This window comes from Schistocerca cancellata, chromosome 9 (genome assembly GCF_023864275.1).
Source record: "Schistocerca cancellata isolate TAMUIC-IGC-003103 chromosome 9, iqSchCanc2.1, whole genome shotgun sequence".
Classification (NCBI taxonomy): Eukaryota; Metazoa; Arthropoda; class Insecta; order Orthoptera; family Acrididae; genus Schistocerca; species Schistocerca cancellata.
Window position 1 is genome coordinate 130,934,878 of NC_064634.1, and position 18,457 is coordinate 130,953,334.

At 36.8% G+C, this 18,457-nt stretch overlaps 1 protein-coding gene across 1 annotated transcript in view; it reads right to left on the minus strand.

The window, feature by feature from the left end:
* LOC126101147 (serine protease gd-like) overlaps window positions 1-18,457 on the minus strand; it is a 307,303-nt gene that overhangs the window by 28,445 nt on the left and 260,401 nt on the right. Inside the window, exons 7-8 of the mRNA XM_049911839.1 lie at window positions 18,104-18,268; window positions 1,770-1,926 (exon numbers count right to left, since the gene is read on the minus strand). Of these exons, the coding sequence (XP_049767796.1) occupies window positions 1,770-1,926; window positions 18,104-18,268 (322 nt within the window). The remainder of the gene's footprint in view (window positions 1-1,769; window positions 1,927-18,103; window positions 18,269-18,457) is intronic.

The window sequence follows — 18,457 nt, forward strand, 5'->3', positions numbered from 1 at the left end:
TCCATTTTGTTTTCATCATTAAACTGAGAAATAAAAACATGTTATGATGATTACATGACATTGTCAGCTGCACTGGAGGTGATCTCAGAATAACATGGTTGTTCTCCTTACAGAAGTTTATTCGCCCAGACTGCACAAAAATACAGTGATGACCAGTTTCAGTGAAATTAAATTGCCATCATTAGATCATTTGTATAGAAAAAAATTTTTTACAGGGCCAATCCATTTTGTCAACTGTTCACATTGTGGACCTAACTTCTAGAGAAATAATACACCTCTTGTCATACAATAAGAGAATAGTTCCGTTAACAGTGCACAATAATTACAAATAAAATACATATGACATTTATAAAATACCTTCATGTTACGTCAACAAGGACAAGATTTTATAAACATCTTTTATATTTTATTTGTAACTACTGTGCACTGTTCACTCAGCCATTCTCTTATTGTATGAGAGACGGTACTGTGGAATGATACGTCAAAATATTAGAAAAGAGGTTAAAACAGTGCACACATAACTATATTAGTTTCCCATTCAGTAACAAAACAAAAACACATTAAAAATCCAAAACAAAAACACGTTAAAAATCCAAAACAAAAACACGTTAAAAATCCAAAACAAAAACACGTTAAAAATCCAAAACAAAAACACGTTAAAAATCCAAAACAAAAACACGTTAAAAATCCAAAACAAAAACACGTTAAAAATCCAAAACAAAAACACGTTAAAAATCCAAAACAAAAACACGTTAAAAATCCAAAACAAAAACACATTAAAAATCCAAAACAAAAACACATTAAAAATCCAAAACAAAAACACATTAAAAATCCAAAACAAAAACACATTAAAAATCCAAAACAAAAACACATTAAAAATCCAAAACAAAAACACATTAAAAATCCAAAACAAAAACACATTAAAAATCCAAAACAAAAACACATTAAAAATCCAAAACAAAAACACATTAAAAATCCAAAACAAAAACACATTAAAAATCCAAAACAAAAACACATTAAAAATCCAAAACAAAAACACATTAAAAATCCAAAACAAAAACACATTAAAAATCCAAAACAAAAACACATTAAAAATCCAAAACAAAAACACATTAAAAATCCAAAACAAAAACACATTAAAAATCCAAAACAAAAATCTCACTCCCAAGGCAAGGAGGTTTCAGTGACAGTGCCATAGTATGCAGTACTCTTATACATGAAAGCCAAGAAAAGTGTGACAGTGTGTGATAGGTTTATTAGGACATATGTTTGCAGACAGACAATAGATCAGCAAAGTTTGTGAGCATTTAATGGTGAACAACTCTTAATTTCAATTAGTGTAGTGAGTGATTTAATTTCTGGATACCTACCTGTATGTGTTTAGAAGTTTAACTAGCAACACATTCCATCTCTTATATTTTTGATCTAATGGTTAATGTATTTCATCCATAGTGAAATAAAGAAAAATATATTTACTTGCTGCCATTTGGTATTTATGCTATTCATATATTATGAAGAGAAGAAGACAGAAAGAGGATGCAACACACAGCACTGAAAATCATATTTAGCATTACAATTACCAAGTTTTAGGATGTAAGGGTGCAATCAGCTGCTGCAGTTCATCCATCTTAATAAAGATTACACAGTACTTCATTTGTGTTTGTTACTTGCTTGTACATTAATGAGCCAATTTAGCTGGTATCAGTGCTTGTACTACTCTGTTCTTATATATTTTTACCACAATTTCTAAGACTACCAGTAACACTAACCATTCCGAAATCCTCCACAGAATGTCCGCTCAGAGGTGATGAGGGCAAAATCCTTCCGACTGTTTATGCAGTCTTCTCTGGACACAACAGGAACATTTGTCTTGCGTGGAAAATCAGTCACTCTGTTGCCATGTTCATCCCGGCCCCAACCAACAACCTAATTTAACATTACAAGGTTGTGCTAGAAGACAGTTGCACAGATAACATTTTTTTAACAATAAAACAGAATTCTGAAAACAAAACATTAGACTGAAAACCTAATAATTAAGTTACAAATTATGGATGTTCTCAACCCATAGGTTGGATTGATTTACTAGGCATGATGCCATTAGTGGTGGTATGCCCTTGCCATCCTCCAATATTTATTTATCACCATACATTAAAAGCTTAGCTACTTATGAAGTTCATTATAGGAGCAACCTAGACAATTTATTGCTGGCCGGCACCTATCCATTGACAAGTTTCTGCATAGGACAAATTAAAGTCTATATAAGGGGCAGTCAAATGAAAATGAGACAGACGAAAAGAAAGTAAGTAAACTTTATTTCTTCAAAAGTAATCACCATAACTGTCAATAATTTATCCCATTGTCAGACAGTGATCAATGCCTTCATGGTAAGACTTTGTGGCTACCTGCACAACCATGACGGTACCCAAATGTGCACCTCTTCATCTGAAGAAAATTAATTAATGGCCACAAATGCTTTTCTTCGGGGCTGCAAAAATATGGAAATTGTATGAGGAGAGAGTGGCACTGCTCAGAGGATGTGTAGGGGCTTCCCAGCAATACTTCTACAGAGCAGTCAAAACAGCTGTCACACCGGCTATAGCAAAGTTATGATCACTTATTTCTCCGACTGCAAGGGCCCACTGCTCATTGGCTTTCTGAAACACAGCACTATAATTAGTGCAGAGCACTGCATAGACACCTCACAAAACTTGAAGCATGTGCCCTGAAGTCCAAACACCCAGCAATGTTGATGAACGGCATTCTGTTGCAGGATAATGCCTGCACACATTTTTCATTCACTTATAAAAATTACAGTTGTGTTGGGTATGAAGCAAAATTTGTGACTGCATTGAGTTTTTTGTAAGGAGAAGCTCATATATATGTCACTTTCATACCAATAACTCGCTTCATGGAACCAGTACTAAGGAAATTTCGTCTACAAACCAGATTGCTTACAAATCACTTGTGTGACACATCCTTAAAATACTACTCATATGAGTGGGACCCATATCAAATATGCCTGTAACAAGTTTGACATTACCTCATAAATGTAAATGTTCAATTTTTTTATAAATCTTATCCATTAGGACCATTTCGCATAAGCCTTGTGGAAGGAACATCAGCATCTCTCTCTCTTTTTTGGAAACACACATTATGTACTCATCTTGGCCTTAACTAATGTATAAAGTCTTATTTATTATATACTTTTGTTTTTCCTTTGTTTATAAATGAGCGCAGGTAAGTTGGACTTCATTATATTCGCAATTATGGATCCTAAAATTTTATTTACGATTAACCCCTTGATGCCAGGTGTCACAAATTCGCAGCATACCAGTGTGACTCTAGAAAGTCTAAGGTTAACTGTTTTTGAGTGCGAGTGCCAAGAGGTACAGATTCTACATGGAGCTACCAATGCCCCTGACGTGTGATGTCATGTTCCAACTGTTTAGGGTACTTCTAGTGTGACGTAAGTAGTAGTTTCTCTCTCTCTGCCATGAAGACATTTATTCAGGCATTAAGGGGTTAAATTGCATTTTTTGTGTTCTCTCTCATTTTTTCATTCTCTGTAAATGAACACTTGTGCAGATGTCATGATATAATGTGTGTTCCTGAACACTGGGTGCAGCGGAAACCTCATTTTGTTCTATATCAGCAGCTGTAATAGATTTAAGCAAAATATGGAAGTAAATCAGATTCAAGCTAATCCAGCAATTCCATGTATATATCAATACCAGATTATTGAGAGTGTCTTAAATTTAGCGTAAACACATGGGGATTATACTTTATTGAATCCAAAGACACATTCAGTTTCATACGAAACTTAGTCCTCGAATGTATACATGTACAGTAGTATCACGATGATGATATACAATGGCAGTATGGTTTATCACACAATGGCTTTACAAGCTTTACATCAGTACTGCATGTTTTTGATTGTTGCATAACGTACTCCAGGAAGATGACTGCAGCTTTAGCACCAGCAGTGAGAGATATCTCCTCTTATGTCCTCCTCGTCACTTTCATCATAGCTTTCCAGTATGCATTTGATCATCTCTTTGTCAAAGTTTGGTCATAGATAGTTGCTCATCCAGTAATGTACTCAACAGCAACAGTTTTCTACAAAGAACGTCAGTCCAACTACATCTAGTTACAACTGTGTCTACATACATACTCCACAAGCCATCATATGGTGCATGATGGAGGGGACCCCGTAGCACTACTTACCATTTCCTTTCCGGTTACACTCACAAATAGAGTGAGGGAAAGATGACTGTCTATATGCTTGCTCCATATGAGCCCTAATTTCTCGTATCTTATCTTCGTGGTCCTTACGCACAATGTACATTGGCGGCATTAGAATCGTTGGCCAATCAGCCTCAAATGCCTATTCTCTAAATTTTATCAATAGTGTTTCTCAAAAAGTATATTGCCTTCCCTCCAGGGATTCCTATTTGAGTTCCCGAAGCATCTCCATAACACTTACGTGTTGTACAAACCTACTGGTAACAAACCTGGCAGCCCGCCTCTGAACTGCTTCAATGTCTTCCTGCAATTCAACATCGTACGGATCCCAAACACTCTAGCAGTACTGAAGAATAGCTTGTATCAGCATCCAGTAAGTGGAATCCTTTACAGGTGAACCACTCTTTGCCCGCATCTCGTGGTCGTGCGGTAGCGTTCTCGCTTCCCACGCCCGGGTTCCCGGGTTCGATTCCCGGCGGGGTCAGGGATTTTCTCTGCCTCGTGATGGCTGGGTGTTGTGTGCTGTCCTTAGGTTAGTTAGGTTTAAGTAGTTCAAAGTTCTAGGGGACTGATGACCATAGATGTTAAGTCCCATAGTGCTCAGAGCCATTTTTTTGAACCACTCTTTCCTCAAATTTTCCCAATGAAGCGAACTCTACCATTCACCTTCTCTAACACAGTTCTCACATGCTTGTTCAATATATGGTATCATATTGTTTTGCAACGTTATGCCAAGATATTTTAACAACTCAACTGTGTAAAGTGGACACTACTAGTACTGTATCCGAACAGTACAGGCCATCCACATTAACTTAAATTTTTCCACATTTAGGGCTACCTACCATTCACCCCACCAACTGAAAATTTTGTCTAAGTCATTGTGCATCTCCCCACAGTCACCCAGCTTCATCACCTTACCATACACCACAGCATCACGAGTGAACAATAGCAGATTGCTGCTCACCCTGTCCACCAAATCATTTATGCATCCTGAGAACAGCAGCAGTCCTATCACACCTCCCTGGTGCACTCCTGAACTCTTCTCTAATTTTGAGTTCCTGCTTGAGATCTAGCATAACAAGTTTCCTTTTAGAAGCCATAATACTGACCCATAAACAAAGCCGCAGTTTCAAACATGTATAACACTGTATTAACTAATAACGTTGCACACAAAAATTTTATTATTTTGTGTGTCATTTCTGCTTGAGCGACTACGGGCTGGAAGTGGGCTGGATTACTGAGATGCCAGATAGTGACAGTTTAGTGTAGTATCCTAAACCAGACTATTATTCCTCCTCATTTCACAGTATATCTACATGAAAAAATAGATATTTTTGAAATTTTTTTGAAGTTTATGAGTGTCATGAATAACATATTTTGTAGTAAATAGATGGCTGTGAGTTAACAGTGGCACATTCTACGAAATTCAGCAACAATAGCTGGCAGAAGTAAAGCTGTGAGGACCGGGCATGAGTCGTGCTTCGGTAGCTCAGATGGTAGAGCACTTGCCCGCGAAAGGCAAAGGTCCCGAGTTCGAGTCTCAGTTGGGCACACAGTTTTAATCTGCCAGGAAGTTTCATATCAGCACACACTCCGCTGCAGAGTGAAAATCTCATTCTGGAAACAATATCTGGGTTGAAAAATAATTTCCCTAAAGCCATAGTGTAAGTATTTAAGTAGTGCAATATTTTAACTTATTTTCCACTTGCAGATTCATTTATTGTTTGAAGTTTATGATCCAGGTGCAAATATAGCTTCATGATTAATGAGGTATCATAGGGCTGTGACCCTTTTGTTATAATGAACTAACACCATTTGGATCACAAATTTTTATTTATCAACTAATGGTTTCTGTGAGCATTGCAGGGCATCTTTAGGTCTTGTGCTGCAAAGAACAGTTTGTCAACAGTTGTGCGAAACAAACAAACAAACACACACACACACACACACACACACACACACACACACACACACACACACACACACTTGACTGACTAAACTTTGTAGTGCCAGACCTCAAGATGATCGGCAGTGCAGACAAAGTGGTCGTCAATCAATAAAAAGTTGTGATCCAAATGGTGTTTGTTAAAAACCCTTCAAAAGCCAAGATCGGGCAAGATATTTTTTTTTAATTCAAGACAACTAATTTCAACAGTCTTGGCTGTCAATTCCGATCTTAAAGATTTTTTCTAGTAAAACATCTTCCTTATATGCCAACCTAATTCACAACATGTCAAATGGATAAAAACTCAGCACATTATACACATTTGTCATTGCTAAAATATTTGAAAACACGATGCATCTTGTCCAAAATGCCATGTCCATACACGAATTGCTCATAGATGCTTGATACATGGTAGAAATACTTACACAATAGCACATCTGTTTACATATGCTGGACATGTAAATAATAGTAAACTGTTTAGTATGTGGTTTTTTAGTATGTGTCCAGCATATGTAAACAGATATGCTGCAGTGTACATATTTGTATCATGTAACAAGTATCTGAGCAATATGTGAATGGACATGGCCTTTTGATGTGTGATTTTTAAATATCTTAGTGATGACGAACATTTATAACATGCTGAGTTTTATCCACTTGACATCTTGTGCACAAGGTCAGCATAAAATGAACGTTTTACTACCAAAAAAATGTTTAAGACCTGAAGACATCTAAGACTGTTAAAACCAGTTGTCTTGAATAAAAAAATATTGTGTGTGATCTTGGCTTTCATGGTTTTTAACAATTACAACAGATTGCCCTTCAATACTGTCATAATGAGAAAATTCAGCCCAATGGCATTTTGTTTATTCATTATAAACAATGCAATTAGGAAGTCAATTATGGTGATTTAACACTGTATTTTGCACACACTGTAACAGTCGTGTTGTGTTATATTTAGTTCCCCCTTTACACATTAGTGTGTACCAACTGTATTTTTCATAAAATTCTAATTATTTTGCATTTGTCACACGGGTTTCTTACACAGAACAGTACTGACAACAAAACAGAGAGGTAGAGGTAGATGAAGGTTCAGGAAATCAGGAACTTGGAGCCCCTGTTTCCCTATTATTGTAACGTAAATCACTTTGTATGGCACTGGCAGTTCATGTTCACTTTCATTGGTGGGGTGCTCATAAAAAGTCAGTAAACTTTATAAAGGCATTGTTTCGAAGTGTTCATTATATAATGCACCAGCTCTCCTCCTGCTGATGTTCATACTTATTCTAGTTGTGTTTCTGTAGTCTCAATTGTAACATAAAAAGAAACATGGTGTAACTGTGGGAGTAAACATGTAACTTCTTGCCCATTTGGAAGGCATCAGAGTGCAAATATAAGTACCCTCCTTGCTTTTGCCTTATGACCAATGGAAAAAAAACTCTGGAGAAAACATTGGCTAGGAGTGGTTTATGCTTGTTTCACCTAAATAGCACATTAACTAATGTGGTATCTATACTAGCAGGTCACTTATACATTAGTTGTGCACACCTACTCTTCTGGCTGGCAAACATATCAAGTACTCAGTTATTGATGTTTGGAATTCCACTGATTTCCACCTTATGAATGGAACAAGCAGTCTTTCCTGGCACATATTGTCCCTGATGGAGGTTTTAATATTTTTTAAAGTACTGAAACTGTGCTTTGCTTCTGCAGGTGTAATTCACGCAATTTGCAGTGCCTTGTGCACTTCAGTGAACGATTCATCAAAGGAATGTTCCACAAGAAAAGTGAACAGCTTACATATCGATGTAACGCCTTTAAATGTAAAATGCAGTAAATCGCTGACAGTTCATTTTTCAATTTATCATGGCAAATAAAGGGACTGTAATTTAATGAAAAAGTATTTAATAAAGTGGCTGGGAAATCACCTTTGAAAGAAGCAAACTTCTTTGGATCAATAATTTTGAAGCTACTGAATACATGAGAGTTTTGGAATCTTCCTTTCAGTTGATTGGTCACAATGTCACACACTTCTTTGCCATCTGCTGTCTGATTAGGTCAAATACTATATTTTGAACATTTTCTTGGAAGAATAAAACATTTATCTTCAGAAAGTCAATTCATTTCATTGTCCTCTTGTATTTCTGAAACAGCCAACTCTAAATGATATAATGCATTGGGTATAAGTAATGGCATTTTCATTCTGCATCAACGCATTTCATAATCTTGTAGAAAAAAATTAGAAGGAACAAAAGGTCTGGATTATAAAGTAAATTCCTTAAAGCAAATGCTTCTCTTCTTGTAGTATCACTCCAAGAATCTTCTTCCAATCTTATAAAAACATTCCAATAAGTGTGATTTGTTTTCCTGAGGATTAGTTACTACACGAGTCTGGAAGTTCCATCTAGTTGAAGAGACTGAAGGAATTCTCATTATAGAGTGTCACTCTGCTTAGGCAATGAAGAAAGAAACATTGTAAATCTATAAATATTTACAAACAACAACCTACCAGACTTACTTTTTTACTGTAAATTCATTTGATACGCGTAACTGTGGACTTACTTGGCGTCTGGAAAAGTACTCTGTATCAGATTCAGTACACCACCATGACTGCCGCTCATTACTGGGGCACCATCGTATGCCTGAGAAATGAGTTTTTCTTGAATACTGGAAGGTTCCAGACTTTTTTAGAACCTCACTATACCCACAAACTGTCCTATCATCATTTTCAAAGGACTCTTTCAACAGGTTTCTTCCCCTTAATTTACCACATTATAGTGACATACTGATTTCTGCACATAATATCTTTTCTTTCATTTGCCTGCACAGAAAAGTGGCAGCATTAATGTCTTTAATCAGCTGTTCAATGTAAACTTTATACATACAGTCTTAAAGTTCACTTTGTATCATGTGTCTCATGTTTACATATGTGAGTACTGGAACTGCTTGAGTGATCATGTAATATTATGCTGTCAAGATTTCCTAGAACAAATAATAAATCTAAGAAACTGCCCAATTTGCTGACTGCTGTTTCCCATTGTGAGCCTTCAGTGCTAACTCACAAGTTACACAAAATATTAAGCACTCTACTATTCTGTTTAATGTGTGTGTGTGTGTGTGTGTGTGTGTGTGTGTGTGTGTGTGTGTGTTGTCTTTGTAACTAATTTATTACGTTTCTGAAATGACATTTCATAGACTGAATCAGTCTGAGCAGGAATGTTAATTGTGCCAAACATTTTGATTTACAGGAATTTTCTAAATGTTGTCTACTTTCTTCATGTTTCTTAATTCGTTCATTTAAATACTTTAGTTCCTTACAGCCAACTGTTGTCCACAATCCATCACTACCAAATAATACACAATACAAAAAAAACTTCTGTCTCTCTTCCCTCATTGTTAACCAAGACTTCAAACAGAACCATATGTTGCAGAAAGTTCTCTTCCTTCCGTTGAGTTGAGAGATGATGAAATCTTTTGGGCGAGTGCCTAATGGCTTGACTTACAGCTTGTCTTCCATACTTAATAAATGAAAGAGCATTTTATGCAAATAACCTATTTCATTCATTTAAAAATCACCATATGAACATTTGAGTTTCAACCACAAAGCTCCAGAGTATGGAACACTACCAAGAGATGGCCTCATTTTCTGTTTTCCACATTTTCCATTGATGAATGGCAGTTGGGGGGGGGGGGGGGGAGGGTGGCAAGGCACATAAAGGGAAAGAGCTTGATCGTGTCACAGGGACTACAGTTTTAGGAGCTGGGGGTGTGGGGGAGTGAGGGATGTCTATCACTGGCCCCACGGCAGGGCTGGGATGCAGGGAAGGAAAGGTACATGTGTGGTGGCCCGCAACTATGCATTAGCGAGGAGGGAGGGGAAGGTGGAGATAGGAAAACTGCTTGGTTGCGTCACTGACTGCGGGTCAGGAGTGGGGAGGAGGTATGGGGCTACAGGCACCACCTGCCACTAGTCCTCAGCTTTACATGATAGTATGGGGATTGGAAAACTGGTTCATCACTGCAGAATGACATGCTTTGTGTGTGTCTGCAACAGAGAGAACCAAATTGATTATCTTAATTTCCTGTTAGTCATACTATGCCACAATCATCTTATACTTTAACTGTCTAAGGAAAAAAAAAAATGCCACAAAATTTTTCATGAGTCCGCGGCCCCTCTGGCTCTTTTGCAGCAAGCTGCCCCTGTTGTACAGGGTTAATCACTTTAGTTATCTTAGCATAACAGATCCAGAAAGCACCAGCCACAACATAGTTCATTGTGAATGCTGATGTTGCACATAGTGTGAGTTAGCTGCCATTCATAAGCAATTGGAAATCCCTGGCTGCTATCATGTAGTTGGAAGCTCCTCTGATATGGTGTGCTGGGGAGGCTGCCGAGATACATGTACTGGAGATTCTAAAGGTACATCAAGTACTATCCTCTCTCACAGGTATTTTATCCTGTACAGGAAGTACATGATTTATCACTACTCATGTATTTGATTGAGTGGTGTATTAGTGGTAAGTCTTAGGATCCACTGAAGGGAGATAGGAATCAGAAGGAACTCAGGGTATTGCACAGTTACACTTCACCAGTAAGTCCACAATCTGTCTCCCACCAACTTAAACTAAGCCAGTGAGAGACACTTCACCTGTTTAGAATCCTGTTGTACCCCATGTTACAGGGAGGAAAAAACAAAAGAGTATGGCTATTCTTTGACATTCTCAATGGGGAGACACACTATCTGTTGATTTAAAATGCGTGGATAAAAGTCCTACATAAAGACTGCAAATTTTCTTTATTCCTATTGCAAACCTCTTTCTTTCTCGAAAACTTGCTTTTTGTGTTGCTTCTCTAAAAATTATTCTGTCTATTATGTCCATTCTAATATCTGTGATTTTCATATCTGTCAATTTCGGTGAACCATGTGGGTTAGGATTTGTAGGCGTTTAGTAAATTGAAGATCAGCTTGGTTAGTCTTAATCAGTATTTAAAGCGCTAAAACTGTAGTCTTCTTTTCCTTGTTACATCAGTTAGCTTTTCCATTTTAAATACAGCTCTCTGTCTGATTTTAATTTGTATTTAACATTAATGTTACTTCTAGGTCTCTGTATTTTGCTTGGAATTCTTCTTTCAACTTTTTCCAGTTTTTGAAGATCCCAAACCCTGTTGTTTTAAGTGTTTCTGCTGCACACAGTGTTTCAGGCCTTACTACTGTTTGGTAGTGACTTACCTTTCTGTTCTAAGAAAAGTGTTTGTGTTACATACTTTCTTTTGGAATTCACTTTCCATTACATAAACTATTTTCTATGGCTATCTTTTCCTTGTGTTGCTTGTTATCTGTTTACCGGGGAATTTAAAACAGTTTGTTTTAGATATTGTTATGGATTTTAAGCAGCATCACTGATACATGTCATGAATTTTTTTTTTTTTTTTCCTTTCTCTTCTAATGATATCTTTAGTCCTATTTTGTCTGCTTGCTTCTGTAGTTCCGTGATTTGTTCTTCAGCAATATCCAGTTAGTCAGTAATTAATGCCATATCATCTGCAAAAAGCTAGACACATTATGGTGATTATTTGTGTCTCCCTAGTCGAACACACTTAGTATTAATGGATTTTCTCCACTCTCTCACTACCTTCTCTAACGCGCAGTTAGAAGTAGGGGTGATAATCTCCCTGTCTTCTCCTCATTTTGCTTCAAAAGGTTTCGACAGTTCTCCATAAATTTTACTTTTGACGTGTCTGTTAAAGTTCTTTAAAATTTGGATCAGTGCATTTTTATCAGTAGAGTCATGTGCTTTTTTAAAATCTCCAAAAGTTACCACATATTTAAGGTTTCTGGTTTTCCTGATGATTTCTATTACATTCTTTTCTATTTGCACTGCACAAGACCGTTCCTTCTTAAATGCAGCTTGATACTGTAATTGTTGGTCGAATATTCCTTCAGCTCTCTTTAAAAGTGTCATGGACAAGATCTTATGTGTCACTGATAAGAGGGAGATCCCTCTACAATTGTTAGAGATCAGTTTTCTGTCCTTTTTTTATGTATTGGATGCATTAATGCAGATGTCCATTTTGATAAGTTGTTTGCTGTCAAATTTTCATTAATGATTTGTGTTAGACATAAAATATGTTGTAACTAGAGTGCTTCCAAATTCTCTTCCCTTGGCCCTTTGTTATTTTTCAGTTGTTTTATGACTTCTTTGATTTCATCTATTGTTGGTGGCTTTGAGTCTGGTTGTACTTGGGTTACATTATCATTTTTTCTTTATCACAGTTGTGCAATTCTTTGAAGTAGTTTGCAAGTATTCTGCAGTTCTCTGTGTTATATGCATTTTTTATGTTTTTGTATCTATAAATTGTAAACTTGGTGATATACACATCTTTAAACTATTTTTGAATGTTTTGTAGAAGTTCCTTGTGGTGTTCTGCTTACAATGTGTCTCAATTGATGTTAGTTGATCTTTTATAAGTTGTACTCCGATCATTTTGAGACCTTCTGATGCACATATCCTTGCTTCTATAAAATGTTTCCTGTCCTTTTCATTTTTATTTGCATTCCAGATATTCCAAGCTTCTTGTCTGTTTATAATTAACTCATCACAATCATGACTCCACCAAGCATGTTTCCATTTCTTTTTAAGAGGGACACTCTTCTGAAGTCTCAATAATCTCTCTTTCAAGTTGTTTCTAACATTTAGGTATTCTTTTTTCCAACTGCGTTTTATAATCAGTTTCTCTAGATGACTTCTGTATGTCACACTTTCTGGGCCAGGTTTGGTCTTTTTTGTAAATATTGGTCTAACCTTGAGTTTTCTTTATAGATTACCAGATGTCATTGATGAGCCAGATTTTGCACAGTTTTCTACAATCTCCCTTTGCCTGACAGTCTATGTTACTCTTTAACATTGTCAATGGAGAGATAAGTAATCTGTTATTTTAAATTAACATAAAATTTCCAGTCAGGTGAAGGGAGATTGTAGAAAACTGTTCAAGATTTGAGGATGGCTTGCCATTGAGCCAAAACTGATAGTCAGTAAAGGAAATGTGTGTTCTTAATGAAGGATTTTTATCCAAACACGTTTTAAAAGGGTATGGGTCTGTTAATACTCAACAGTTTGAATATATGGGGAACAGTGGTACTCTTTAGACAAATGAGAGCAAGGGATGGAAATAACCATCTTGTGCATTTTGTGCGTATGCCTGAGGGACCTCACTGAAAATACAGAAGAAGCAGCCATTGAAGGAACAGGGTGCCATCAGCCAGAGATTCAGTGAAATGATACCTGTCATATGGGCTCCAAAATCATACCTAAGGCTCAACAAGATACTCTGTAGGTTCTGCCACAAGCTTACAGCAACTTCCTAGACTTGTGTCATAGCATTGAGAACTATAAGATTCTCCTAAATGGCTCTGAGATGAACTACACATCGAAGGCTGCTACCCAGGTAGCTAACTGGGTGTGGAGTGTAGATACAACACTCCATCCAATCCAAATAATGGAAGCTATAGGGGAACCCAAAGTATTAATGTAACATTTAGAGTAATGCCCCCTCCCCTATTATAAAATCCTAATTATCTACTGGTGAAGCATTAACAATGAAGACCAAGAGTTTGAAGCAATCCTATAAAGCAGCGGAGCTCATGAAATACCAGATAGAGAATTTTAGCTAAAACCCTAAATTGTTAATAGTACAATTTTGGGGGTAAATTGCCATCTATACTCAAAGCCACATTATGGTGTGTGGCAGAGTGTACTTTGTATACCAGTGTTTTTTTCCCCTTCCTGATCCAGTTCTGAAGGTTGCACATCAAGAATAAGTTGTTAAGCCTCTGTATCAGCTCAGATTTCTACATAGCAGGAAGTAGTGTATTGGTCGAATCTTCCAGGAATGTGGGATCTCACAATTTTAACGATAAACGACACCTTGATGCACAATACCTCTTTCGTATTGTATAGCACTAGAGGTGGTTGAGAAACTCTCATGCTTTTGCCCTTAGCGAGAAAACATGTAATGAAATGCTGTGCTTCTCTTTGATTGTTTTCCGTTTCTTCTGTCAGTCCAATCTGGTGCATGTCTCAGACAGACGAGTCATACTCAAATATTGGACAAAGATTTTGTAAACTGCCACCTTCATAGGTGATGACACTTCTTGAGGATTCTTCCAATAGATCTCTAACCGGAACCTACATCTCCTACAAATAGTTTTAAGTGTTCATTCCACTTTAAACAGTGCTGTATGCATACTCCCAGACATGTGATGGATATCACTGCTTCAAGTGATTGCAGACCAATTGTTTAATCCTACAATATTGGGTCTTTCGACCAGTTTATGTGCAATATATTACATTTCTTCAGATTGAATGTTATCCGACAGATATTAGAGCAAGCACCAATCCCATGGAGGTCTTACAGCATTTCACTACAATTTATTACAGTCCATTTAAAATTACTTAATAGTTTATATCTGTCCCTTGCCGCTACAATGCTGCCGCACCGGCTGCTGGATACCGCTCTGTTATAGGTAACACATGAAGATGGCAAATAACTTCACGAATGCTGTTAATGTGTAACATGGAGCGATGTTTGAAGCATTTGTCACAAGGTATGATGGAAATGTGAGATGCTATGATGGCAGCTGATTTTATGTAACCAATTACTGAAATGCAGCAGATGACTTTTTGTAGCCCTGAATTTCCACTCAGGTCCTAAACTAACAACAACCTTGTGATTTGTGATGTATCTGAGATAGCGATTCTCAACAATCTGCAGCAGAACTAAAATCACAATAAATTTATTCACAGCTATTGAAGCTAGCACATTCAAGACTGAAAAAGTTCAGTTTCAGCGTTAAAAGCAAGCTGTAATTTCACTGATTAACTGAAACTGTCCTCCCATTGGTTATACAAGCTACCGCATTACCAACCAATGACAGTTCTCATTGGCACTAGGTTGCATATTATGGGTGACTCAGGGAGGTTCCAGATGAAAGAAGAATAGGTAGAAAAATAAGAGCAAAATGAGTCTGTACAGTGATGAAAATGATGTGGCAAACAATTGGAAATAAAATAATTACACTTAATATGATTAATTGAATAAAAAATTGAATAAAAATGTAATTAAACTATTTTGATTAGACTTAGAAAAAATTTTTTATTACTTGACAAGATTTAAACCTACACCTTTAACATAGCAGGTTAATATGTTAACCATTGCGCTAAAGTACAACAGTGGCTTAAGTTGTTATATATTTGACTTACCACCCAATTGCAATGACGAATTGCCACCTTCAAAAACTTGGTTTCACACAACGCTGTGTAAAGCTTATCTAATGTAAGCTGATCTCTGTGATAATGATAACCACATATAGGATGCTGAATCACATCTTGTGTGGAAGTATCGAGTAATGTTTAGTTAGTACTGTGTATGAAACACATTATTTAATTAGTGTCGCTGTGGTGTGTGGTGCTGTGTGGTGGTGACTATCATGTATGATGAAATACGAAATAAAATTGGGAGACCCATGCATGATTTGGGATGAAAATACATCGAGAAAGAATGCCGGACAAGAAATTGCAAGTGAACCAACCAGTTGTGGCAGTTTAGCAGCAGCGAATGGTTCGGGTGTGCCGTTTTTCTGATTGGACAAAACCAGCTTCATCGTGTGAAGTGTCAACTATCCAGTAGTTTTAATCAGACTATAGTTTTCAACTTTGTTACGTACCAAACCAAAGCGTTGGTATGTTGATAGACACACAGACACACACACACATTATATATATATATATATATATGCAGATGGCTGTGTGCGCGTGCGAGTGTATACCTGTCCCTTTTTCCCCCTAAGGTAAGTCTTTCCGCTCCCAGGATTGGAATGACTCCTTACCCTCCCCCTTAAAACCTACATCCTTTCGTCCTTCCCTCTTTCCTGATGAAGCAACCATGGGTTGCTAAAGCTTGAATTTTGTGTGTGTGCGCACTTGTGTCTCTATCAACATACCAACACTTTCGTTTGGTAAGTTACATAGTTACATCATCTTTGTTTTTACATATATTTTTCCCATAAAACTGTATCATCCACAACTTCAATGACTAATGCAGAAGAACCTGACTAAGTCTCAAGACCTGTCACAAATGAGGAAGAAATTCTGGTCACATATAAAGGCTATCAGTGGCACAGTCAAGTGTTCAAGTGCTCACAGATAACACAGGATAACAAAGCTAAAGCTTAAAGACTGAATTCTGCTCTGCAATCTTTTATAAAGGAAAATCCAAGAGTATTGCTCCAGTTTCATTCTCTCACTACTGCAAAGACGAGTGGTGCTTATTTAGTGCCCCTGCCATTGATAGGCACCCATAATCCTGAAACTGAACAAAGTTCCAGGGCCCAATGGAATCCTTGTGAGATTTTGTACAGAACTGTCAGCCCCTCTTTACAGTAAATAAATGAAAACTGTGCCCAGTAGTTGGATGAAACAACACACCATGCCTGTACACAAGAAGGGTAGGGAAAAATGATCCACAAATTGTCATCCAATCTCAGTGACTGCAACCTGTTACAGAATTTTAGAACATATTCTGACCTTAAACATAGTGAAATATCTTTACTGGAATGACCTCCTCCTTGCCAACCAGGATGGATATTTAAAGTATCAGTCATGTGAAGCTCAATTTGGGTTTTTCACAGAAAAATATTTTGAATGCTACTGATCTAAACAATAAGATAGATTCAGTACATCACGAATTCCGTAAAGCATTTGACTATCACACCACCACTTACTAATGACAGTGGGGTATAAAAGGAGATTTTTATGGTACATGATCTATTGTTAGACAGAGCACAGCATGTAGTCTAGGATGGAAAATTATTGACAGATATAGAAGTAATTTCAGATGTGTCCCAGGGAAATATGTTGGGCCCATTAGTTTTCTCTCTGTATATTAATGACCTTACAAACAGTAATAAAAATAATCTCCAATATTTTAAAGTTGTTGGAATTGTCTGGAATAATGCACAATCTGTAAAAAGTTTCACAAATATTATGTCAGATATTGGTAAGATTTCATAGTGGTGTAATAGCTTCAAACACTCAGAAATTTAAAATCTTGCATAATCACATAAATATGGCTACTTATCCCAGTGAGTCAGAACTGGAATTTTACAACTTACACAAATATGTGGCTTTAACAATTGTTACCACAGGAATACGAACTGGAATGATCACATAGGTAACACAGACGGCACATTTCTAATCAGTGGTAGGTTACTGGAAAACTTCAGTCAGTCTACAAAGGACATCGCTTACCAGACACTCATTTAGTCCATGTTTGAGTATTTCTTATCTGTTTTAGACTCATGTCAAATAAGACTGACAGCAGATATTAAAGATAAGCAAAAGAAGACAGTTCAAGTGGTCACAGGTTTGGGTATTGAGGAGTGTCACAGAAATGCTGCGAGATAAATCCAAACTGGGAAACACTTTAAGAAGTTTACCTCTATCTCATGAAAGCCTACTTGCACAGTTTCCAGGACCAGTATTACATGAAGAACCTATGAATGACCATCACCTATGTATTGGTCCAGTAGAGGTCACAATGAAAAAGAGACTAATAACAGCATGTACTGAGACATTTAAATTACTGTTCTTACCACACTCCATATGCAAATAAAACAGCAAGAAACTAATAAGCGGTACAATGGGAAGAACCATCTGCCATGCATTTCAAAGAGGTTTGCAGAGTATAGATGCAGATGCTTTTCTTTTACTTTATTTCAGTTGTAGCTGTATTATTTCAGTTGTATATCTTACAGAGTGAAAACATGTTTGTCTGTAAATAATGTCTTTGGATCAGCCACCCACCATGTATCCTAAAGTTTCTGGATAGTAGCAAAAATAAATCTGTAAAGGAACACTTACCACTCCAATTTGACCAATTATATGGTTTAATGATGAATGTTGATTCCACAGGCAAATCGGAAGAACATAACGGGTGTACTCAACAGGATCCCGCAGTATGATCATAGCAATATCAGCATCAAAGTTGTTACTGTTGTAGTCTGGATGGAGATATATTTCTGACACCTATGTAATAAGAAAGTAGTAAAAAAATGAAGTCAAAAAAATATTTTAGTACACAGCAAAAGAATGGACAAGTAACCAAATCACAGTTTTCATAACAATACTAGCAGAAAAACTTCACAACGAAACTAAGTGAGTTACTAGAGAAGAATAAGTGAAATTAATGAAGTTCTTACTTAAGAAAGTGATGGT